This window comes from Hibiscus syriacus, unplaced genomic scaffold, assembly GCF_006381635.1.
Source record: "Hibiscus syriacus cultivar Baekdansim isolate YM2019G1 unplaced genomic scaffold, ASM638163v2 tig00111105_pilon, whole genome shotgun sequence".
Classification (NCBI taxonomy): domain Eukaryota; kingdom Viridiplantae; phylum Streptophyta; class Magnoliopsida; order Malvales; family Malvaceae; genus Hibiscus; species Hibiscus syriacus.
Genome location: NW_024062987.1, coordinates 1,014,972 through 1,040,045, shown reverse-complemented (window position 1 = coordinate 1,040,045; position 25,074 = coordinate 1,014,972). Strand labels below are relative to the sequence as shown.

Sequence of the window (25,074 nt, the reverse complement as noted above, 5' to 3'; positions counted from 1 at the left end):
GACGTTAACAGCTGTTAAAAATCGCTGTCAAGTGACATGTGTCAAGTTTTGGTAATTTTGAGAATTTATTTAAAAAAAATTTAAAACAATATTTTTTTAAAACAGTAGCGTGTTTCCTCCCTTCTCCCTCCCCCCTCTTCCCCTTCCAGTCGCCGTCAGTTAGCCAGTCGTTATTGTCACCGCCGTTGTCATCAGTACTAACTTCAACCACTGATCAAACCCTGATAGTCTTTCATCGTAATCTGCCATCGTTTGCCGTGTAGAAGCGTTCAAAGGTTCATCGAATTTTAAGCCACTGCCATTGTTATTCGTCGATTCTGATCGATTTTGACGTTCATAAGCCACACCGCCGCCACCATTCGAACCACCGTACAATTTCGATCAAAACTCAATCGTTTAGCAATGACGATGATGACATGAAATAGTTTGTGATGGTTGATAATGGGATGAAATGAGAAATTATAGTTTTTAAGGGTTTTTATAATTTCAATAAAAAAATTGGGTTATTTTTGTAAATAAATTAAGTTTTTCGATGCATACTTTAGACTCTTATTTTTATATGATATGACACGCTTTGTTGATGTGGTTGAGAATTCAAATGGAATTTCCTATGTTCGCACTACTTAATACCAAAAATTAAAGAAAAGAGAAAAGTTTACAGGTTTTATTAAAAAGAAAGAAAAGAAATGGACACAGTTCCAACACATATTTGCACGAGTATGACCCGAGTCGAACAACAACAATAACGATATTTGTATATAAATATTATCTTCAATCACTCAATAAGTACATGTTTAAAATGTTATATTAAAACATTTAAAAAATCTCATATCTAAACAATATGAGATTCAAGGAATCTCGTATCCAAAGTGTCTCTATATATATTGTGCACATTTATTCTTTTTGAATAAAATTCGTACAAATTTTTAACATTTTAACCCCATTTTCTTATTTCTTCCATTTTAATCTTGAAAAATATAAACATATCTACGTCAACAAAAGCGTATCTCTTTAAAAGAGTGACCTACATAACACATCTTTACTAAAAAGGTGTTATATTATGATCAATTAATTCGTTTAGGTATTAAACACGTGATTTATCCTAAAAATATATTTTAAAAAAATTAGAAGTTGTATTTTTAAAAATTATAGTTACGTTTAATTTATTTTTAAAATCAAAAGACTATTAAATCATTTAAAATGCGAAAAAAATATGTACAAATTAGAAAATTCTGAAAATGAAATGTGAAATACTTTTTCAAAGTTTTCTAAGAGTTTTAAGAGGTGTGTGCGCTTTTTTTTTACAATTTTATAAATGGTTATATTTTTTCTTGATATTTTGCTTAAACCACACCGTCATTATCAGTCCTCCGTTTATTGGAGTATCTGGAGTGAACTCTTCTATTGTTTTTGGATATCTTTGGAGTTCTATATTCTTCGAAAAATCACGACCTCTCAACATGATCACTGAGCACACATGATTTATTAGAAATCAAATTTACTATTCGTCAATCATATATTTGTTTTGTCATCTTACGGATAACTATTATGATCTTAGATCGTAAATCATCTTATTTAGCTCATTTGAATCACTAGTAATGACTCTTTGTCTAAATTAAAAAAGATAAACCACTTAAAATCGTCACAGTCTCAGTTTATCGTCAACAAATATGAAAATAATTGAATTGAATTAAATTATACAAAGATAATAAAAGCAAAAAATTTAGAGTAATGGGACAAAACAAATATTAAGGATAAGAAAAATAAATGAATCACGTTATGAAGAAAATAATAACACGACCAAATGTGAAATTTTCATTATAATACAATGAACAAAACATATATTAAGAATGAAGGAAAAACCATAAATGGCTTCTCAAAAAATAAAAAATAAAAAACCCCATAAATGGCACTTAAACGCCGTTAAAATAACGATGATGTGTTGAAGTGGGTCCCTATGAGTGGATGGTCCAAAAATCGATGTTGACATCTGAATCCCTTCTCCATTGATCTCTTTCTCCGTTTAGATGGGACCCACAACACCTTCTCTTAGTGTAGTTTCGTCACGCGCTAAAGTAATTCGCTTCAAGAACGCTAATGCATCGTTTATTGGGGGCGTGTAATACACTCGCAGTTTATGTTTTTGGAGCAAAAGTTGACACTTTTCTTTCATGTGAGCTAGCGGTGAGTTCAAATTAGTTGCTCACTCCAGCGAAGCGAGCGTGCACTGCACCATCCCGTCATCGTTAAAAATTAAGGTAAACTACGCCAATAGTCACTTAAGTTTGGGGTAGTGTTTGATAAAAATAGTTTCTATCTTATGGACAGTGAGCAACTTTTAGCATATCTTAATTGATTTTAGTGCTGTCATCTTGGGTTAATTGTAAATTTGTTTGATTGGGAAGAGAAAAGTGAAGAGAAAGAAATAAGAAGAAGATGGGTTTGGGCAGAGGAAGAAGAATTTCCAATTAAAATGGTCTAGCTGTGGCAGTCAACAATCCATGTCTGCATATAACGGTCCAGCTGTTTTTCGTATGCTATTAACGGTTGTTAACGTCAACTGATCATTTTGTAACAAACAATAACGTTAGTGATCGGTTTGTGACTTTTTAAACATCAGCGGTGAAAACAAATACTACCCCAAACATGAGTGATCATTGGCGTAGTTTACCCTAAAAATATTATTTTTGATTATCATCTTTAAAAATTAAAATAGCCGAGTCTTGCCATTTTCCTTATGTTGAATAATATTCACAAATTATCTTAAAATGTGCATAATAAATAACTTTTTCTTATATTACTCTTATGTATCAAACTGCACATCAATGTTTATATATAATTATAAATATTTAGAATTAAATGTATTATTATTTTAATTTTTTTTCAATAAACTTATTTTAATCTACGTATTTTAATTATTTTAAATTTATTAAAAAGTATATCCTCTTTACTACCAAGAGTTTGAGAGTTTTTAATAGAGTGAAATTATCTTAAAATAAATAATCAATAATTTGATTCTTCATTTTGAATACATATAGATATTATATACAATTTTTTTGATCATGATCAAATTAATATAATTATAAATATTCAGAATTTGATTATTCATTTTAAATAATCAAATAGAGTTTTCTTATTAATGTAAGGTTGTGTTTGTAAGTTTACTTGTGACATTTTTTTTGTTGCCATTTCGGTTTTAAGGTTTTGTCTTGACTAATTCGGATTAACTCGCGTCGCACATCTGACTTTAACGGGTGAGTCTCCCAGCATATATTTTATATATATACAAGGACTCAAACTCGAGACATTGCTTAAGCGATATCAAATTGTTTACCACTTAATCAACCTCTATAAACCTCAATATATTTTTATATATAAAAAAATCATGCATATGTACAATTTTCAATTTGATGCCATATTAAATCTCAATACATTTTCATATTCGTATACAATTTTATGGTTTTAATCTTCTAGAGTTTTGGTCTGATTTTAAAACTTAAAAATTATTATTATACTCTTTTGACAATTTTTAATTATTATATCTTATTTTTAATTATTTCGAAGAAAATAACTTTTTTTGGGGGGGGGGGGGGGGGAGAGCGTGTATAAGACGGCGAAGAAAGGGTGAGTTGGGGAACAAACGAGTGGAATCTTTCTTGTTCTTTTAAGGACGGCCGAATCGTAACTTACTTTTACCGGCGGGTGAGTTGTAGAAAAAATAATATTTTTATATAAGGTATCCATCGTTTTATTTATTAAATTAGGATTTATTATTAGTCTAAATATGCGTACACTCTTGGGGTCTATTCAATTGGTTTGAAGATGTTATGTATTCGTTGAGTCTTTTTCATTTGTCTGAAGACATTATGCAATCGTGAAGTCTTTATATTAACTTGAAGACGTATAGATTACCTGACGTCTTTAGATTGTACTGTTCAATTTACCCTAATTAAGAAATAATTCCCAAAATAAAATATATTGAGAATTTAAAAAAATCCACTTACATTATCTCAGTCATTTTACCAACTTTTACTAATAAACATTTTAAATAGTTGTTAAAATTTTGGGGTGCGTTTGTTTTAGGTAAAATATTTTTTTTACTTTTTGATGTTAGATTCAAGTAAAATACATTGATTAATGTAAAAAAAAAACATATCTATAAAATAACTTATAGATATTTTTCTGTAAGTTATTTATTAATCAGTTTATTATTTTTCTTAGTTAATTTAGATTTGAAAGAAGAACTAAATCACAATAATATGTTAAAAATATTTTTCTTTCAAATATTTGACACGTTAAATAAAAAATTAATGAAAAAATTAATGGAGCTGATTCAAGTGGTAAACAATGATATCGTTTAAGTAAGATCACGAGTTCGAGTTCTTTTGTATGCAGAAAATCCATCGAGAGACTCACCTATTAAAATTAGATATGTGACGTGAATCGGTTTGGATTGATTAAGACAAAGCTTTGAAAATACAAGGACAAAAAAACTTAATGAAAAAATAATTTACAAAGATACAAGTAAGTCTTTGATATTTTTATCATAAATAATATGAAAAAAATATTATTTTAGAAATCTTTAATCATATAGTTTCAAAATATATATTTAATAAAATTTATCTTTGAAAATATTTAAAATATCGTGATTAAAGTTTAAACCCATTTAAAATGTCCTTTATTGACTTTTTTAAGTCAAATTTTTTTAATTTTGACTTATTATTATTTAAAATTTATTTTTGATAAAAATATGAAAAATATATTTTAGAAATATCTTAATCATATAATTTCGAAGTATATATTTAACAAAATTTATCTTTTTAAAATATTTAAAATGATTGTGGTTAAAATTTAAAAAATTTAACTTTTAAAATATCAATAAAAGAATTTAATGGGATGGAGGTAGTATAAACTAAACTCAAATTTTAAAATAATAACATTAAAAATATTTTTTATAAATTATAATTTTTTTTACAAAATCATAAAACAATCACTTATATGTATACCAAAAATATTAAGAATAAATATTTCTTAAAAAATAAAAAAAATGTATATAATACGAATCGAGTGACCATAGTGGTAAAAGAATTATTATTATTTATCAAATTCCTAAGTTCAAACACTAAAAATACTAAGAATGTGAATGTTTAATATCAAATAATTAATTATAATATTTAAACAAATATTACATTATATTTACATTAAATTAATAAAAAAATATTAATGAAAAAACAAAAACAATCTCATTATTATGGCCTCCGTTATTCCTTATCTCTTCTTCAATCCTAGCACTTCTGTTTCCTCCATTAGACCTCCCACCAATATCCCCGCTTCCTTCTCTCTCCTTCCACCTCTTTTTTTTTAAAAAAAAAAAACTTTGACTCTAAATTCCATCAAAAACCAAACCCCAATTCCCTAATCACTTTGCTTCCTTCCATGACCAATTTCTAACCTTGGTTTCGATTCCTTATCATTCGCCTTCACCGCCAGCACACACAAAATGAAGAGAGATCACCGGGAAATCTCCGGAGCCACTGACTATAGCAGTGGGAGTGGCTCTAGGGTCGACAGTTCAAGCATTGGTAATTCCGTCAAAGGAAAATTATGGGAAGAAGATCAAGACGCCGGCGGAATGGACGAGCTGTTGGCGGTTTTGGGTTACAAAGTTCGGTCTTCCGACATGGCCGATGTGGCTCAGAAATTGGAAATGTTGGAGATGGTTATGGGAACCGCTCAAGAAGATGGGGTTTCTCATCTTTCTTCCGACAACGTTCACTACAATCCGTCAGATCTTTCTGGTTGGGTTCAAAGCATGTTGACTGAGTTAAACGGTCCACCAAATCGAATCTCAATCCCGTTTTGGCGAATTCCGATTCCAATTCTTCAAACCCACAGCACCATCAACCTAATCAATTTCGGGTTTTCAACGATGATTCCGAGTACGATCTCAGGGCAATCCCGGGGGTTGCTGCTTATCCACCTCCGAAATCAGACCCGGATCCGAAAGTACCCGGAAACGGGTCAAAACTTCGATGAGATCATCTGGATCCGATGGATATGGGTCAGGCTCATCTTTTTCGTCACCTCAAGACAATGGAATTCCCGGTGCTGTAACCGAGTCGTCAACTCGTCCCGTCGTCTTGGTTGACTCGCAGGAAACCGGGGTTCGACTCGTTCACACCTTGATGGCTTGTGCGGAAGCTGTCCAGCAAGATAATCTCAAGCTCGCCGTGCACTAGTGAAGCATAGGCTTACTAGCCGCTTCTCAAACTGGTGCGATGAGAAAGTTGCTACTTATTTTGCTGAAGCTTAGCTCGCACCCGCAAGATTCTCTCGATCCATCGTACACTGATATTCTGCAGATGCATTTCTATGAAACTTGCCCATATTTGAAATTCGCTCATTTTACAGCCAATCAAGCTATCCTGGAAGCTTTCGCCACGGCTAACAGGGTTCACGTTATCGATTTCGGGTTAAAACAGGGGATGCAATGGCCGGCTCTAATGCAAGCACTTGCACTAAGGCCCGGTGGGCCTCCGGCTTTTCGATTGACCGGAATCGGCCCGCCTCAGCCGGATAACACCGATGCTTTGCAGCAAGTAGGCTGGAAATTAGCTCAATTGGCGGAAACTATTGGTATCGAATTCGAGTTTAGGGGTTTTGTGGCCAATAGTTTGGCAGATCTCGAGCCTGAAATGCTCCATTTACGCCCTCCTGAGGTGGAGGTAGTGGCGGTTAATTCTTCATCAAAACAATGAAGCCCAAAATTTTTACGGTTGTAGAACAAGAAGCTAATCACAACGGTCCGTTTTTCTTAGACAGGTTTTCGGAGGCTCTACATTATTACTCAAGTCTTTTTGACTCGTTGGAAGGCTCAGGGGTGGCGCCACCGAGTCAAGACCTGGCTATGTCCGAGTTGTATCTGGGAAGACAGATTTGCAACGTGGTAGCTTGTGAAGGGATGGACCGAGTTGAACGACACGAGACGTTGAGTCAGTGGAGGACTCGGATGGAAACGGCCGGGTTCAGCCCCGTTCACTTGGGTTCTAATGCATATAAACAAGCTAGCATGTTGTTGGCCCTCTTTGCCGGCGGTGATGGGTATAGAGTGGAGGAGAGCAACGGGTGCCTAATGCTTGGGTGGCATACAAAGCCACTTATCGCCACCTCGGCTTGGCGACTCGCCACAACGGAGTCAGGGAAATGAGTCGACTCAGGAATCGTTGAAAGGAGAAGTGGGGTGTGTATTTTAACCGAGTTGCAGAGAGTGTACGAGTGAATGAAAGATGAGGGTAAATTAAAAAGAAGTCCAAGTGTGCAATTCTACTACTCTTTTTTTTTTTTTTGAAAATAGGGTGTAATTTTTTTCCTCCATCGTTTTGTAATTTTCAAGGTTGGATCTAATGGGAAGGCAGATATCCTTTGTTGTTTATTATTGGTTTGGGTACAGCATATCAATGGCATGATTCTCAACATGAAACAGTTGCACATTTTCTGAATTTGCTCTGCCCTCTGCATATTTTGGATTTGTATGCCCCATGTTCCCCAGGGAAATCAGAACTTGATATTCTATGACATACACAACTATAAAATTGAAAAATAATAATAAAATATTTGATGATAATTCATTTTAATAATTCAGATTTGAATTTTAAACCTTTATGAACAATAACTCATACAAGATAAATCAGTGTTATATTAGTGATTTAGTAGGTTAGACGCAATCATTGGCAGATAGCTGGCTTTTAAGCTAATATTATATGCATGCTTTTATTTGTTGTTGGTGAAAATGTTTACTTCTCAATACATCTTGGAACTGCATTCTATCCCAATCTCTTTCCTTGTAACAATTTTTCTTTGTAGAAAACCAGTTTAGGGTTTATCTTATAAGCAACTCAAGAGAAGTTGGGTTGGAATGAAAAGGAGACATTAATTAAGATCTGAGGTATACAATGTTGGGGAAGTGAATTATTGATTAGAGGCAAGCGAGAGCGAGTAGATGGATTAACACAACGCAAAATTTAGTAGGATTGGCAATAAAAGCATGAAAATAAATGAAATTGGGAAGATTTGTCCCAAAAGAAAAAACATTGAACCTAGTCCTACACAGATAGATATTATTAGATAGGTTGGAAAAAAAAAAGTGAAAAGTTAGTGTTAAGGTTATTATGTTTGATTCAATAATGAAGATGGCCATGGCCATGGGGACACATACACCACACCAAAAAGGATAAGGTTTATCCATCCCATCACCAACTTTTAAACATTTAGCCTCTAGCCTATCGGTTTTCACTGTTTCAGATGTGCAAAGTTACTGTACAGGAAGATCAAACTATTCTTCTTTCCTTTTTCCTTTATTATATAGGGTGAATTCACGAGATAATGTTCTCGATTTTTTTTTTCACGATATGGTGCACATCCCAGATTAATTGCTGGGATGGGGTGAATTCTACAGTGGTCTTGGAGGTCGCCATGGCATCCGGGCGACCTTGGAGGTCGCCATGGCATCCGGGCGACCTTGGAGGTCGCCATGGCATCCGGGCGACCTGTGTGTATTACAGAATAGGGCCATGCAATCAACATGGACATGCAATCAACATGGGGACGTGCATGGGGGAGGGGATGCAGCAATCAACATGGGACGTGGGAATGCATGGGGGAGGGGATGCATGGGGTGGAATGCATGGGGGAGGATCAACATGGGATGGGAATGCATGGGGAGGGGATGCATGGGACGTGGGAATGCATGGGTGGGAATGCATGGGGGGGAGGGGATGGTGCATTGGCGTGGGAATGCATGGGGTGGGAATGGGAGGATGGTCACGGTGGTCGCCATGGAGTCTCGGCGACCAAGGTCCTGCTGCATGCATGCGTTGCATCATAGCTCATAGCTTGCATGCATGCGTTGCATCATAGCTCATAGCTCAGAGATTCCTGCACCCGTACCTGTATGTGTTGCATCTATAATTACGTTATTGCAGCGTTAATTTAGCTGTGAGCCTTTCAATGCTCAATAGTTAACGCTCAGTTGTTTTATATAAAGGATATGGGGTATAGGGTAGAAGCACAAGCAGAACCAGCACATATAAATTTTGCCGAGAGAAATAAAAGGAAGAAGAAGAAAAGAAGATAAAGGCTCAAACATAGTTGAGTAATTTTTTTGTTAATTTAGTTTATTATATGAAATTATTAGTTTGTTAGTTTCGGGTGCAACTTAAAACTAAAATCTAGTTAATTAGTTTGTTAGTATAAATTATTAGTTTGTTCATTGTCAAATGTTTTATTAAACAAATATTTTATTCACCATTATTCCCAAATGACTTGAAATATGTTCATTGTCAAGCCTCAACAGTGGAATTTGGTCAGCCATTGGAATGAATCTGTAAAAAAAAATTAAACAACAATATTTAAAAAAATCATTTAATATAATCTAATATAAACTAACTAACTAATTTACAACACTAAACTTTAATATAATAGCTTATAATATAACTAATAACTAACAAACTAAACTTTTTAAAATATAAGTTAAACGTAAACGCTAAACCTTAAACTATAAAATATTCTTCTATATAACTAAACTAACTAATAAACTATTTTTTCATTATAATATCTACTAAAACTTACTACCTAATTTTTTATATAATATAAATTCAACAAACAAATATAACTTAACTATTTAACTAACACACTAATTAAATAATTTTTTTATATAACTAACTATTAACAATACAAACTATTAATTATTTTTTAACTATATAACTATCAAACATATACTAATTAAATATTTTTTAATTTATGTATACTATAACTTAAACTAACAATCATAACCCTAACTAACAAACTATTAGCTGCCTTTTGTTTTACCCTAAACCCTAAACTAACAAATTAAACATTATAATAATAACTAATTTAAATACAAAAATTTACCTTATCTCCCTTTCGAATTCTTTACTTTTCGACCTACAAGGTCGCCTAGGCTGCATGGCGACCTCTCTCCTATTCCACTGCATGGCCACATCCACTGCATGCCACCTCGCATGGCTCGCACTCGTATGGCTCGTATGCATGGGACTCGCATGGGAGAACGACCTCTCTATTCCACTGCATGGCCACCTCGCATGGCTCGCACTCGTATGGCTCGTATGCATCTATTCCACTGCATGGCCACCTCGCATGGCTCGCACTCGTATGGCTCGTAGCATGGGGACCTCGCATGGGGAAACGACCTCTCTATTCCACTGCATGGCCACCTCGCATGGCTCGCACTCGTATGGCTCGTATGCATGGGGAGAACCAGAACCATTGGCATTGGCTCGTACGTTCCCGTATGTCGCCTGGATTGCATGGCGTCCTACAAGATCGCCTGGATTGCATGGCGTCCTATGGCATCACTGTAGAATTCACCCCCATCCCAGCAATTAATCTGGGATGTGCACCATATCGTGAAAAAAAAAATCGAGAACATTATCTCGTGAATTCACCCTATTATATATATATTATATATATATATATATATATATATATATATATTATTGTATGCTACGTACATTTTGTATCGTATTATACACTTTTTTTTATGTATTTTAATTAACATTTTTAACATATATATATTTGTCAATTTAGTTTCATTACTATAAAGGAAGTGGGAGAGCCACCAAATCTTGAAAAAGTTAATTCAAAAGGGTTAACCTTTTCTTTATCTGTGGGGCATTTATTATTGATTAACCAAACGTTTAAATGAGCAATTAATTTATAGTGTCGAATGCGTCAATTCTTGATTCATGTTGATATTAGTTGCCTATATAAAATAAGCTTCTCTTGCTAATATAATGTCATCAAAACTTTAACAACCATAGCACACTTGTACGTAGGGTCGTAGGCCTTTGTTACTGGTCTTTTTTTAAAAAATTATGCATGAACTTCCCAAGTGTTTGACAATGACAAAGAGAAAATTATTTTCTTTAAATTTTTTAAATAATTACGCCTGCAAACGTATTTACATTCATTTTGTAACATTATTAATTGGTTAAATCTTTTTAATCAGATGTTAATTTGTAATCATCTCATATCAATAAAGAGGTGAGCAACAGAGAGTTGAACAGTCTTGGCAGCTGGAATAATGAAATCTTGCACCCTATTGTTAGTGGGATATTAGTGCTGTAGGAGCCGACAATCTTATAAGCTTTTAATTCTACACTTAATATGATTGGAATGGACATTCATCCTCTAAATCTAAATGGAGACAGCTGAGTTATGGAGGTTGACATGGCAAAGCATATGCAATTTAAAGCTTTTACACTATGCTCTCATTTTCATAATCTCTGTTTTCCGGTTATTTTTATTAATTAATCTTTTTTTCCCCTGAAACATCTTATTAATGAATCTGATTTAACAGAGACAGTCCCTTCATTATCATCTTAATTAATAATCTCAGCCAACACTTGTATGGTGTTGGGGGCTAGAATTGTGGTTCCATTTATTTTTGATGGATTACACCGACACCTTATACGCATCTATAACTTTTCTTTTGTAAAACGAATGAAAAGGAACATGATTATTATAAATACACTTTCATCCCTCGAATCTTAACCATTGAATGATCAAGTCACCATTAATCTCTTTGGAGGAACATTTGGGGCCCTTTAAGCTTCTTTTGAGTTCACAAAAATAAGTGCTACTGCTTTTCAACAATCACTACTTAAAATATATCCCTTCTCAATGAGTCGAGTATAACCCATTCTTGCACTCATCTTCAAACCAATATCCTCCTCTCTTTCTTTCCATTTATTTATTAGAAAAATGAAAAGGATCCCTTTAAGATTCTAAAATCTTTTACAAATTGTAAAGCTCATAATCATTACAATTAAAAATTTGTTGCTGCAGACTATAATATCTTTTCCCTTCATTTCCCTAGAAAATGTCGGCCATTTGGTACTTTTATTCAACACATATTTGAACCATACGAGTAGGAAAAATACGAACATCAGACCATATGAAAAAAGCTTTTATTTTCTAAATAGCGGACTGAAACATACCCACATTCAACACACACAAGTCTTGAGTCCAGGTATCATAGCAACGAGCAAGTTATTTTCCATTAATCCCTCACCAATGGTTGGGTATTCTGGTGATAGGTGCCACTCTCCGTCCACCAAGAACTTGATTTCAGACCTTCGTCAAATGTCAAAACTGAATGTCAGAACAACATTTAACGGCCGGCCGATGCATAGAAAGTCCGCGGGGATCAATCATACCTTCCAGGTCTCGGTAATAATGTGGTGGAGAACTTGGTGAATGAACCGGTGTATTCTGGTGATAAGTGTTCCCCTTGACTCCAACCATCAAATGACCGCATAACTTGTACACTTTCTGCCATGCCACACCAGAACAATGGAACTTCCTTCTACCGTGCAGCATCTACATCCTTTATTTGTTCCTTCAATTTCTCGAGTACAGCTATACACGAAAGAAAAAGAAGAGATTCTTTAGAAAAGGAACTCATAGGCTGTCACAAACTTGAAAATTCTTACGGGTCATTAGATACATGCAAAAGCCAATTCTCTCTCTATTACTGTAATGGGAAATCAAGTTTTCAAGCTAACACAGTGAAGCCCGAATCTCGATAGTGCATTATTGCCAAACTTGTCAAAATTTTCGTTTTAGCAGGGGAATAAAACTAGAAATTGAAAGTTACCTTGGGCCATGAACATTTGCCCATTTGTTAAAACATCTCAATTTAGATGAGAAAGAACAACTTTGTCGGCCAAAACTCAGAAGAGAATCATTACCTTCTAAGCGAGCATGAAGATGAGACTGAATGTATCTCCCACTGATTTTTCTAGAACCTTCTGGAACGCCAGCTTTAGATATTTCTTCTGCCAATGAGACTAACGCCTGTAAATGAAAAATAATTAGAGAAGCTTTAACTTTAAGGGGTTTTGGCCTAGAAAAGTAATTAGATGACTTTACCAGTTGGATGTGTGTCTATGTCAGAGCCAAGGGAAATTGTTCTCCATATTACCAAAGGGGTGGTATACAAAAAGGAAAAAAGAAGCTCAATCTAAAGCATCACCACTCCAGTAAAGGGATACCTTTTGCATAAGGAATTTTGTAAAGGACCAATTTTCAAAGTATGGGATGATTTGGTTTGCTGGAAAGCATATAAAAATACATTTAAAACCAGCCCCGGAAACAATAGTCTTTCAATAAGTTTGTTTTAGCAATTGACATATATATATTATAAAAAAAAAAGTAACCGAAGTGAATATTAACCTGAATTTCCAGTTCCATGACTGCAAGTTCACTTTTGAAATTCAGTAGCGCATCTTCCGTTTCATGTAACTGTAGAGGGTACAGACAGTTCATTTAGAGAGGTAAAGTTGACTCTGTTAATGCTAGTAGTTTACACTTTAAAACCAATTTCGTGTAAACTATGAATTTCTAGGCCTGACCTCCTTGTTTAGAAAGACAAAAACCTGGGTTGCAGGCTGTAGATTATGGCATCAATTTATCCTTTAGCAATTTCCTTCGTAACATTTATTGCTGAATTCATCTCTTCCTATTTACATTTAAATGAGCAGAACTCTCTTCAAGACAGTAACATAAACGTTTTTTACCATTGAGAGAACAAATAAGCACTGTCCCTGGTTTCTTCTCTAATCCGTTGCCATATCTGATAATAACTTAATCTCCCCATTAACAGTTTTTTTTTGATCCATTAAAAAGTCCAAAATCCTTAGGACGTTCATTCCTGATCCAAACAAAATGCCATAATCCATTTACACTCCCATATACCAAAAGACACATTTACCTAAACTAATTACAATACCTAAACCCAACAAAACGAGACACAAATTGACCCAAACTATTAACTGATACAAGTCCACTTAGCTAACAACCCAATAACCCATGTTGTTTCTGTGAGAAACCTTCAGTCGCCGCCCTTTTGGTGTTAGATGCGTCTCTTCAACAGTAACACAAGAATGGTCTCCTACCAGGAGAAAGCATTTCCTCCACGCAAGAAGCTTCTAGAAGTTTCTTTCATCTAGCAAAGCAGCAAGCATCGTGATCTCCAACAGATTTCTACAGTGGCCCCCTCCGGATCAACAGAGCCCAAAATAATATCAGCAAATGCAAACAAATAGGTCAAAAAACCCTGTCGTTTTTAGGGTGATTTGCCAGTCTGTAGATTATGGAAACAAAGTTAATATCTTCTGCGCCCGTAACTTGCATTTTATTTCTCCTTTCCGTTTTGCTCAATTATTCAGCCACCCAGTCCAAAATTGGAATGTGTTCATTGTTTCAGAACAGAAAAAATGGTGTATTTACAAATAAAAAAAGAAACTTATTTCATGTAAGTTCACCTCGTCATTGCTTAGTGGTTTAGCAAGAGTTTGCTCAGGTGAATCTTCAGAAGCATGCTCATCTTCACTAAAAGGATCTGACTGTAGAGATGAGGATTCCTCCAAACCAACGGGCATGGTATGTGTCTTGCAGACAATAGGGCTTTTATGTTTCTTTCTGATGCAGGGGATCCGAGACAGATTATGCTGAGCTGTCAAATTGCACGCGCTGAGATACCATGAGTTGGCAGATCAGCGTAAAGGCGGGAATTGATTGTAACATGTTCCTCATTGGGGTCGTTTTGAGTATGTTTCAGTCTTTTGGCCATAACTTTGGCTACAGGTGTCAGAATCGCGCATAAGGCCCCAATCCGGAAAGCTCTTTTCGACGCGCACGCTCTCTACAGTGAGCTACGCTCCATGTGGCCTTTTTTCAACCTCAAATTCTGCCGTTTTCCCCTCCAAATCACTAGATTTAGTTATTTTTTACTATTTATGGTAATATTTCTATTGTTAATTAGGAAGTTAATTTAAATCCGATTTAGGCCGGATTTTTGGGAGATTGCTTATTTTATTTCGAATTTCAATTTAGAGTAATTTTCGGGATTTTGCTATTTTGGCAAAATTCGAATAAAGACGATTTTTTTGCTATAACAGTCCGGCTTGTGGACTGTTCTTTGGAGATTATTGATTTTATAATATTTTATTAAACCCTAGAGACTTTTTTTCTCTGGTTTTTGGGCGAATTTTCTCTTGTGAATCGTCTGTCGGAGCTAGCCTACAGGATAATCACTATTCTATTTGGCGTCACTTTCTAGCAGAATCTATAGTCAAATAAGCCAGCCTTTTATTATTAGTCTTTAATTTCCAGTCAGTCAAATTATAAGGAAATCCTGGGGCATTTCCCCCGTTCAATGCTCTCAGGTTCGACGAAAACCATGAGACTTGCTTGTCAAGACAACACCTGAAAAAATCACAACCCAAGGCAGGCATGATAATGAGAAGGGATAAATTGTTAAGGATCATATATAGAATGGAGGAATTCAGAAATAAAGTAGTAGTAATGTTGCTAAGCATAACAGTTCTCAACAAAAAAACGGACACAAAAAACCCTGGGTAGGTAAAAAATCAGAGACAATTTGCAATACTGCTTTCACTGTGGCATGAAAAGCATATCAACCAGTACCGTCTTTAACTGAGAAGATATTAGCTAAACTTGCAGAGTAACTTTGAGACAAAGCATTTATCCTCACGACTAATATAATAATCACGAAATCCTACCTTGTAGTAGCAATCTCCATCCCAAATGATTTTCCTGAGAGAAAGTGACCAAATACAAACCTTAGAAGTAGAAGTCATCATTGAAAGTAAAGTAAGAATTGTTGCTACAAGTACAGCAGGCTTTTAGTTCAGAAATACATCTCAAAATATGACATAAAAAATAAGAACTTGTGCCAGATCAACAGCTGCCAAATGGTAAATCTATATTCAGAGGCGTACCCAATACAAAAATTAAGGGGTTGCATATAAAATTTGGGGTTACCCTTTTAATCTTCAATCGAGGTTTTTAGTTTTCATAGCCTTCAAATCTTCAATCTAATCTGTTGTCAATTGCCTATCCCAATTTTGAGGGCAACTATAAGGTCCGCCCCTGTCTATATTCACTTTCCTCCACCTAAGCATGTATCCCATTAAGATAACATGAAATGCCATAATAGAGTGCTAATAATAGTAGCATTTCATTTAGTGCTGAAATAGATCAAGAATATAAAATAGATCGAGAATTCTACTACTGCCAGTGACTAAACTTCAAACATGAAAACTGGATTGAATCATGAATTGGAGACCCTTACGCTCAAAGTTCTCAGAGAATATATGCTACTGACTTCTCACGACATTACTGCGGCTAAATAAACCTTCTGGTTTTACGCTTTTTCTTATCTCCATCCCCCACCCCCACCCCCCAAAAAAAATCATGTGAATAAAACAGAGGTATTACATCCATAAAGCAAAAGAAGAAAAGGAAAAAAAACGAGGAATTGATGCATCTAACATAAATCAAAACTACCGTACAAGTCTCTCTAGTCACGAGTATGCAAATGATTTTCGACTCGGTTGGACAAGTGCGGCCTTGCAAAGCTCCCGGTAAAAAAATGCCAAAATCGCTGAGCCCCAATTGGTATTACGACACACAACAAAGTCTTCCAAATATCGTAGATACTGCATGTACACAAAATTACTAGATTTGTCCGGTAATAATATTCCTCCGATCACTTGGAGAAGAAATACTCGGGACGTAAAAACAACCTTTGCCTTGGTAGAGTCGTCCGTGACTTGAAATTCGGATTCCAACCACATAATCAGTACCCCAATAACCCTCGATAACGTCGGATTATGGTCATTTCCCCAAAACTTGGTAGATCAACATCGCGGGGTTGTAAATGTTTTGGCTCACGACGGGGGCTCCATTCACCGGAACACCGAGTTGGTAAACGAAATCTTCCAGAGTAATCGTCACTTCTCCACTCAAGAAATGGAACGTGTGCGTCTCGGGCCGCCAATGTTCGATCAGAGTCTCGATCAACACCGGGTACACATTGAAGCCACGTAAAAATAAGGTCGAAAATAGACTAGATTGATGTAGATATGTCATCATCCGTAGATACGGCTCTTTGGTTGTCATCCCCTGACTACGAATACTCCATTCATCGTTGTCTGGCCCGCGTTGGATCAACGAAAAATGGGAGTTATCCAGCCACAACATATATTTTCGGGTTGTCATTTTTTGAGATTTTGACAGAACATATGAATTTTTGTAATTTTTTTTGAGAACATATGAATTTTTGTAATTTTTTTTGAATTTAGGGTTTGGTGAAAAATCAAAATCCCAAACCCTATTTATAACCTTACTTTCAAACAACTAGAAATTTGAAATATCCAGCCGAACTCCTGACCTTGAGGTGACGAGTTCCAGGTGACCGTTGTTGCCCGTTGTTGTCCGACTTCTCGTTGGCCAACGACTAGTATTTTTGAATTTGAAGGAACTCGTCACCTCGACGTGATAAGTTCCCCTATTTTTTTTAAAATTATAATTCTTTATTTTAAAATTTTAAAAAAATATTTTTTTAATAGACTCGTCACCTCAACGTGACGAGTCACTAAAATCTAATAAAATAATAGACCACATGGGGCCTACAATGCGAGGACCATTTAAAAATAATATCGATATTCTCTGTAGATAATGTCGTATTTTTCAAAATAATTTATAAGTAGGTCCAATACCCTAGATAATACCCGCATGGGGTATTGGGCAAAAAAAAAACCTCCATTGTCTTGTTCAATATTCCTCTAATCATATCCTTTATATTTGATTTTTCCAATTATTATAGGCAAATCATTGTCCTATTGATTATATCATCTAATTCTTTTGCGCTTATGTATTCCTGTTCACATAATTGTAAAGCAATGCGCTTTACCTCCTTTAGCATTTTCTACTAGGATACCGCGGTCTGGAAAACAGTAACGAGTTTTCAAATAAACAACTTACATAAAGTTCTCTCATCGCATTTTAAATTATTACAGGAAGTTCTCCCTCTATAGAACATTGTTTGAAACTTTCGACATTTGAACAGCTCGTGTTAAGTGTTAGGCTCAGCTTTCGATCTGTTTATAAGCATCCAGGAAGCTATCACGGTATTGGTACTAGGTTGAGATTGAACTGAGCCTTCCTGTTTGTTCCTTCCATGGCCTCGTCGTAACTCCCTCTGCATGATTAATTTTTTAAAAAAAAGCTCGAGAATCAGTGTCATTGCCCGAGTGTTACAAGTAAATCGCATTGCAATTTTGTAAGAGAATATACCCAATGGTCAAGGAAGGAAATTGTACTGTTGCTGGTGGTTGTATGGATGGGGGGGAGGAGGAAGAGGAGGAGGAGGCAAGGTTTCGCAGTTCTTGTGGTACATGTTCAGTTGGCGTCTGCTCCTTTTCTTTCAGCTTCATCCATGGCAAAAGTGTTGATCAAAGTCAAAGAATGAAACAAGAAACTTCATATATATAGTTGAATGGTAAAAGGCATGTATTAAGTTACTTTTTTACCTTTTTTGCCAGCATGTTGTTCTGGTCTTGCAATGTCCTTTCCTGTCATAAGATTCCATGTCAAAATATTTGTCTTTTTTTTCGTATTTACTTTTAGATTACTAAATATAACCCAAGTCACTGGAAAAAAAGTTCATCATATGACAAAATCTTACTCTCTTCTGCAGCAATGAAAAGGACTCGTGCATGAGTTTATTCTGCATGTCAGAGCAAATCATGGTTAAGTAGACTTAAAGCATTCGAATGACTAGAATTCGAAAATAAATTTTCAAAGAAATGATTGAACAAGCTCATTTTACCTTTCTAGTCCGTATTCGTTTCAGAGAATTAGCAATTTGTTGTTCCAAAAGTTGCAGGTTCCTCAGACTCAAGGTATCAAGCTCTTCTCCTCGGAACTGCCTGCATTGATTAATATAATATCTAATCCAACCCTTGAAGCACGTAATATATAAGGCCACTTAACAGAACCAAGCTGATGTTGTTTAGTCTCGTGTATTGAATGTTTAATACAAGTATTTGTTCGACATGGGTGTAAAATATCATCACCATAATACCAAAATATATCTTTAATATTTGATTAAATAGTCATTTTAGTTTTTTTTTGGGAGTATTTTAACCTTTAACCTTTTATTTTAAAGCAAAAAACCTCATTCCATTTGATTAAATAATCACATTAGGCTTTAATTTTTTGTAGAGCATTTTAACCCCATCATTTTATTTTAGGGCAAAAGGACTCTTATTTTGGAGCGTTGACCGTTTGATTACTAATGATTTCTATTAACAAAGAATCTTTTTATCTCAAAATAAAACGTTTTAAGCTAAAATACTCTAAAAATTAAAAATAATTATTTAGTTAAATGTTAGTAACATTTTTTATCATTACGCAAAATTATATATGCCTGCAGCTTTCAAACATATAAAGTTACATTTGTACCTCAAGTTCCTTTGTATTGCTTCAACAGTAGACGTAAGTTTGGAACATTCCAAAGACAAGTTTGCCTGTGCAGCATTTCCATAACGGTTAAAGAGTTTAATGATCCCATTTTCCTTTAAATAAAAAAAAACTAATAATAAAATTATTGTTGTCAAGTTATCCAAATTCAAGGATGATATTGAATATGAGCACGTTTGATTAATATTCCTATTTTTTAAAAATATATTATTAAGGTTTATTGTTGTATTGTATATGTATATCCAGGTATTCATCAAATATAAATGTCAAATGGAGTACAAATTAAGTATTATAGAATACATGATTTACTCAGACAAAAGTGCATTTTGAATAAATTTCATGATTTGATGCAAGACATACCTGTGATTCAGAACCTGATGAAGCTAGCTGTCTCTCTGCGTATGATTTTCGTTCATATCGTTCTAGGATGATCTCCATGCTGTAATTACAATACACGAAGTTAATCAAGGAAAATACCTACATACATGAACATGAACGTACAACGAAATGAACTCCACATATAACTAGGAAATTTACACAACCTGAAGAATATTTACTGCAAATGCAAGGATTGATAGCACATATGACTCGTGTATAAATACATCATTCAAGTACAAAGAAAATATTATGGTCTTTGGGTTGAATGATGTTAATAGAGTTGGACATTCTTTTTGTTGTAACCTAGATTTCTACAATATGTACATCATTTAGGATGTCTTTTTTCTTTGATATATCATTGTGAATTCTACTCGATGTTGGATGACCTTTCTAATCTTTATGCAATAAATTGGTATCGATATTGTTCTTCATAGAATAAATTCTAGGCATTTTACAAGTGAAGTATAATACCATATTCATGAGGTACTGATAATGTTTCTTTGGTATTGATATAGAGGGTCTGATATTAATACCAGGGTTTTTTTAGGAGACTTCGAGGCTTAAATTGGTACTTGTATTCAAGGGAAGTATTGATATACTTAGGTTGGCATCGATACTCAATGTATGGTATTAATACAAAAGGTTAATAGGACTTCAAGGCTATTTTTTATATCGATATTTAAGGGGAGTACTGATATCCATGGGTTTGTTTCAATACCCAAGTATATGTATCGATATCATCAATAGTAATGGGATAGTAGATTTGAGATATTGAATAGGACTGGAAAGTGGAGAGTCTAATAGCTTAATAATGAGAACTCGATAATATATGAATGAGTAATAATGTGAATGGTTAATGCTATGTGTGTGAAAAGCATAAGAATGTTATGATGTAAGATTCCATAAAACTTATGTCTTTGTTTGAAATTCGGGAAACGATGAGGGCACCCAAGTTATTTGTGTTTGAAGATCTTCTATTGTGTTTAATGAGTTATCCAAATATCATGAGATTCGTGATGAGGCATTTAAAGTGTGTTAGCCAGGTGTTGATCTAACGCTCTTGTGACCTAGATTAATCCGTATACTCTAGAAGAGTAGGCTAGTCAGGTGTTTGTTCCTAATGCATAAGTGATTTAGGTCTATTCCGAGGTATTTGGCCATTGAAATGCCATTGAATATACATTCTTAACGTGAGAATAACTCGGGGGTGTGAGTCTCGTGATACACATGTGACCCCAAACTACATCAACAATGCTTGCTTGTGTGTTGTAAATGAGTCTTCAAGTTACGTGATACAAACCTCTTCCTTGATGTTATATTGTGATTGTAGATAACCATGGCATTGACAATATTGCTTCTTTGGCTATACAATTAGGTATGCTTATATTATGAATGTATATAGTTTATTAGAGTTATTTTTGTGACACTAGCTCGTAACTCAGTGTTCAAAATGTGTTACCATTCACATGCATCTAGGAGTAGTTTGAGGAGCACCATCGCCAAATCAAATTTTCAATTGTTGATTTTTTAGAGTACATCTTTGATTTATTTGGAGAGTATGTATTCCATAGACCTTATGTTATATTCCATACGTAACTTCATTTTGTAAAACTTATATTTGATACTTGGTTTGTATTATTATTTTGGAGCTTCATATTTATGTAAACTTAAATTGTACTGTTTATTTGGACTAATTGTTATATCTTTATGATTTGTTAAATGTTTTTAAAAGAAAAAGATGATTTGTCCCTTCAATGATTCTCTGTAGTATTCAAGTTCATTAAATTCGAACTAAGTTGGAATAGGGTTTTATAATTTATGCGCTTGTTACTAAAGGAGTAACTATTCTAAAAATGTGATAGATGCTCGGGATTAAAACCAAACTTTCCAATTTAAAATGCTGAACTAGAAAAATTAAGTAAAAGCACAAACTTCAAAATATTATTTAAAAAAAAAAACCTGAAAAGTGTGCTTCATCAGTTACACCTTCCATTTTAACCAGTAAAAGTATATTTGAGTGTTGAGTGTGCACACCTTTGCTTTATGTAACACGCTCACTTAGTAAAAATATGTTATTGACGTATTTTTTTATACAAAAAAGTTTAGGTTCCGGGTGGCTCTCCTAGTCTAAGATCAAGTATATCTAAGACCCAATTGGGGTTTACATAAAAATTTACAAATTTTTCACCAAGAGTGATCTCACTAGGATTCAAACTTGGCTTTACAAACTTAAATTCTTGACTATTAACCACTTGTGTCAACACTCGTTGGCGTTATTTACTTATATAATTGAGGATGAATTTCATTTATTTAGATAACTTAAAGGATATGATATTATCTAAGTTGGTATCTAAATTGGGAGAGTCATTTCCATAATGAACTTACGTAAAATTCGATATAGATTAATCAATCAATAGATCAGATACTAATGATTAATTCAAAACAAAATGATATTGTCTTCATAAATAATTTTTGCACCAACATTGTTGATGGAAAGACTTTATTTTCCAAGAAAACTTGTTCAATAATGTCAGATGTGTCTTTTGAAGTTTACTTGATTGATAAGTAAAAAAAGTATGAAATTTTTTTTATTCGAGAAGGAATACTTGATCACCTACTTCATGGGACATTTTACAAGAATTAAAGAAACAAAATTAAAAAAGAATTATACCCCAATCCCTACAAAAAATGCATGATGTCTATTTAAAGATTACTAGTGTCTAGTTTCAGCTAGAGCTCTCATTGTATTATGTGAGAGAGAGAGCTTTATTGTTTCACATAAATCACTTTATTTGAGAAACTTTGTAAGTGAGAGTTTTGAAGGTTGTATTTACACCATGTATTAAGTAATTAGTGGGAATTATTTGAGGAGATAATAGCCAGGAACATTTTATAAGAGACTAGTGCCAACAACTAGTGTGTGTAATTAGATTGAGGGCTCATGTCTTTTATACTAAGAACATTAACTAAGAACATTAACGAATTTAATTATCTCAAAACTAGATTACAAAAATAATATCGATGATCGATCTAAACTGTCTACTGAAATATTTTTCTTAATTACAATTGAGCCATAGAATTACCTCAAAACAACTACACTAACATAACATATATACTAGTATATATATAAACTCCAAAATGGTGTTGTAATTATAGAACAACATTTAATTCAGTGGCTGATATATACTACTATAAAAAGATCAACATGGAAATTGTGAACGACAAAGTTACATTGCTTTCCTCACTTTCCATATATAAATATAATGCCTATGGACGTAGCTAATATCATTAGGAGGCAATCTCCTTGGTGAATCAAAAACAAATTCCAATATCCTAGGTTAAAAATTAAATGCAAAAGACATGAAAAATAAAACAATGAGAGAGAGAGAGGGGTGCAATAACACCATGCCCTAAAAATGACACAAAGCTCTAGGGAGTGTCTCTTCAAACCTAAATTAATCTTGTTTTGACAATATATATATATTGCTTAACCACCCAAAAAATCCAAACGCTACTGTCCTTTGATTTAACTTACAGCAGAAACATTTTTCCATAATCTTCCACTTAAATTATTTCTTGGTTAACTTTTATGAACATATGAACATACAAGAGACAAACATAGTAGAACTTATCTTAATGGTTAAGGAGAGTATTATTTTTCTTATAAGTCTTGGGTTCAAACAAATACATCTAAGAGTATGTGCATTATTAATGATTAAAAAAATGTAAACATATACCATACCTTATAATCATAATGATATTAGACTGTAAATTATTTTTTGATAAATACAGAAAGTAAATACCATAGATCTAAGATTAAGCAACCATATATTTTGCTGATTTGACAAATAATTAAATATGGAAAGAGGTTTCTTTAATTAAATGAAGAGACATGTACACTAAACTTGATTCTTTAAAGTTGAATTAATCTGCTTGAAATAAGTTTTTGGTCAGGGTTCTGCCATTAATTTGATTATGTATCTGCAGTTCAAATAATTTCCTGTTTAACTTTTATGTGAATGTTCAAATACTACATATCAAATATTAATTACTAAAAGTAAAACTAAATTAAGACTTAACGAAGATTATCAGAGGGGTTATATTTCACTTCTGATCTGACAAATCAATTACGCAGAAAGTTTCCTGGAATCCTCAAACAAGGGGAGGAAACAAATAAGAAGATACACAACAAATGGTCGTCTTGTTTAACTAAAGAAGAAAACAATATTCTGCTAAATGGAAAATGCGTCAGAAAGAAGAAAATGACATCTGAAATGGCTCATCGAAAGAAAATCATATGCTATTATTCCTATTTTTTCATTTTTATGCTTTTTTCGTTTTCCCTTAGATTTTTATTGTATTTATATGAGACAGTGACGAGTCAAATATGTCAGAAAGCTGAAGATTTTGGTGTAATGCAAAGCCATAAATAGTACCGTAAAATGGACAGAGAGGGAAAATAACAAAGACACAGAACTTAAAAAAAGTTAGAAATGGAAATATGAATATATATACATGTGTGTGTGTGTGTGTGTATGAAAGCATGCAGTATACAGTGAGCTAAACCAAGAGATGAAAAGAGTAAAATTAAACTAGTTGAAAGAAAGAAATATTTGTAAAAAAAAAAAACCTGGAATCGGATGAGTACTCAAACAGTTTGCCTCTGTTAGAGAAAACAATCAAAGCAACCTCAGCATCACATAACACTGAGATCTCATGAGCTTTCTTCAGCAAACCAGTTCTTCTCTTTGAAAATGTTACTTGCCTTCTAATATTGTTCTCGATCCGCCTCAGCTGAACCCTACCTCTCCCCATTTCCCCCCACCCCCAAAAAAAAGCTAATTTTCCCACTAAAGAAACAAATAGAAAACAAACTTCAAGAAACCCTAAAGCTATGAATTCATATGCTTTTTTTTCAATTACAAAGGAAAGGAGAACATGAAACCGATACAAAAAAGGGTATTCTAAAGTATAGGAGTCTATTTATTGATGTCGTAATATGAAGCCAAAGGCTTCGGTTTCCTTCCCCGTACATACACGGGGAAAAAAGAAACGGAAAAGGAAAAGTAGATAATGCTCCATTATTATTAGGGTAAATTACATAAATAGTCACTAATATTTAAATAATATTTTTTCATTGAATTTTTAAAATTAATTAGTTGATCACCAACATTATCAATTTGTAATAAATTGGTAACTCTATGTTAATAGTTGTTAATGTAGGTGACGAAAAACAGGCGTAGCTTGTTAAATGTTGATTTGGTACCATTTGACCAGCATTTTGACCGATCTTTCTCATCCATC

General features: G+C 33.9%; 2 protein-coding genes and 2 pseudogenes across 2 annotated transcripts; 1 reads left to right on the top strand and 3 right to left on the bottom strand.

Moving 5' to 3' along the window:
* The first annotated feature begins 5,295 nt into the window (after positions 1-5,295).
* LOC120154133 lies at positions 5,296-7,435 on the top strand (annotated as a pseudogene).
* Positions 7,436-11,903: 4,468 nt separating this feature from the next.
* LOC120154077 lies at positions 11,904-13,368 on the bottom strand (annotated as a pseudogene).
* An 869-nt stretch (positions 13,369-14,237) lies between these two features.
* On the bottom strand, positions 14,238-15,663 carry LOC120153815. The gene is made up of 3 exons (XM_039165686.1): positions 15,627-15,663; positions 15,157-15,309; positions 14,238-14,520 (listed from the first exon to the last, which is right to left on the bottom strand). Exons 1-3 carry the CDS (start codon positions 15,644-15,646, stop codon positions 14,328-14,330), a joined length of 366 nt encoding a protein of 121 aa, XP_039021617.1. The 5' UTR covers positions 15,647-15,663; the 3' UTR covers positions 14,238-14,327.
* Positions 15,664-18,033: 2,370 nt separating this feature from the next.
* On the bottom strand, positions 18,034-24,585 carry LOC120154076 (truncated transcription factor CAULIFLOWER A-like). Its single transcript, XM_039165917.1, has 8 exons — positions 24,401-24,585; positions 19,753-19,831; positions 19,375-19,439; positions 18,740-18,839; positions 18,596-18,637; positions 18,441-18,482; positions 18,205-18,338; positions 18,034-18,109 (listed from the first exon to the last, which is right to left on the bottom strand). The coding sequence occupies exons 1-8, from the start codon at positions 24,583-24,585 to the stop codon at positions 18,034-18,036; spliced, it is 723 nt and encodes a 240-aa protein (XP_039021848.1).
* Between the last annotated feature and the right edge of the window lie 489 nt (positions 24,586-25,074).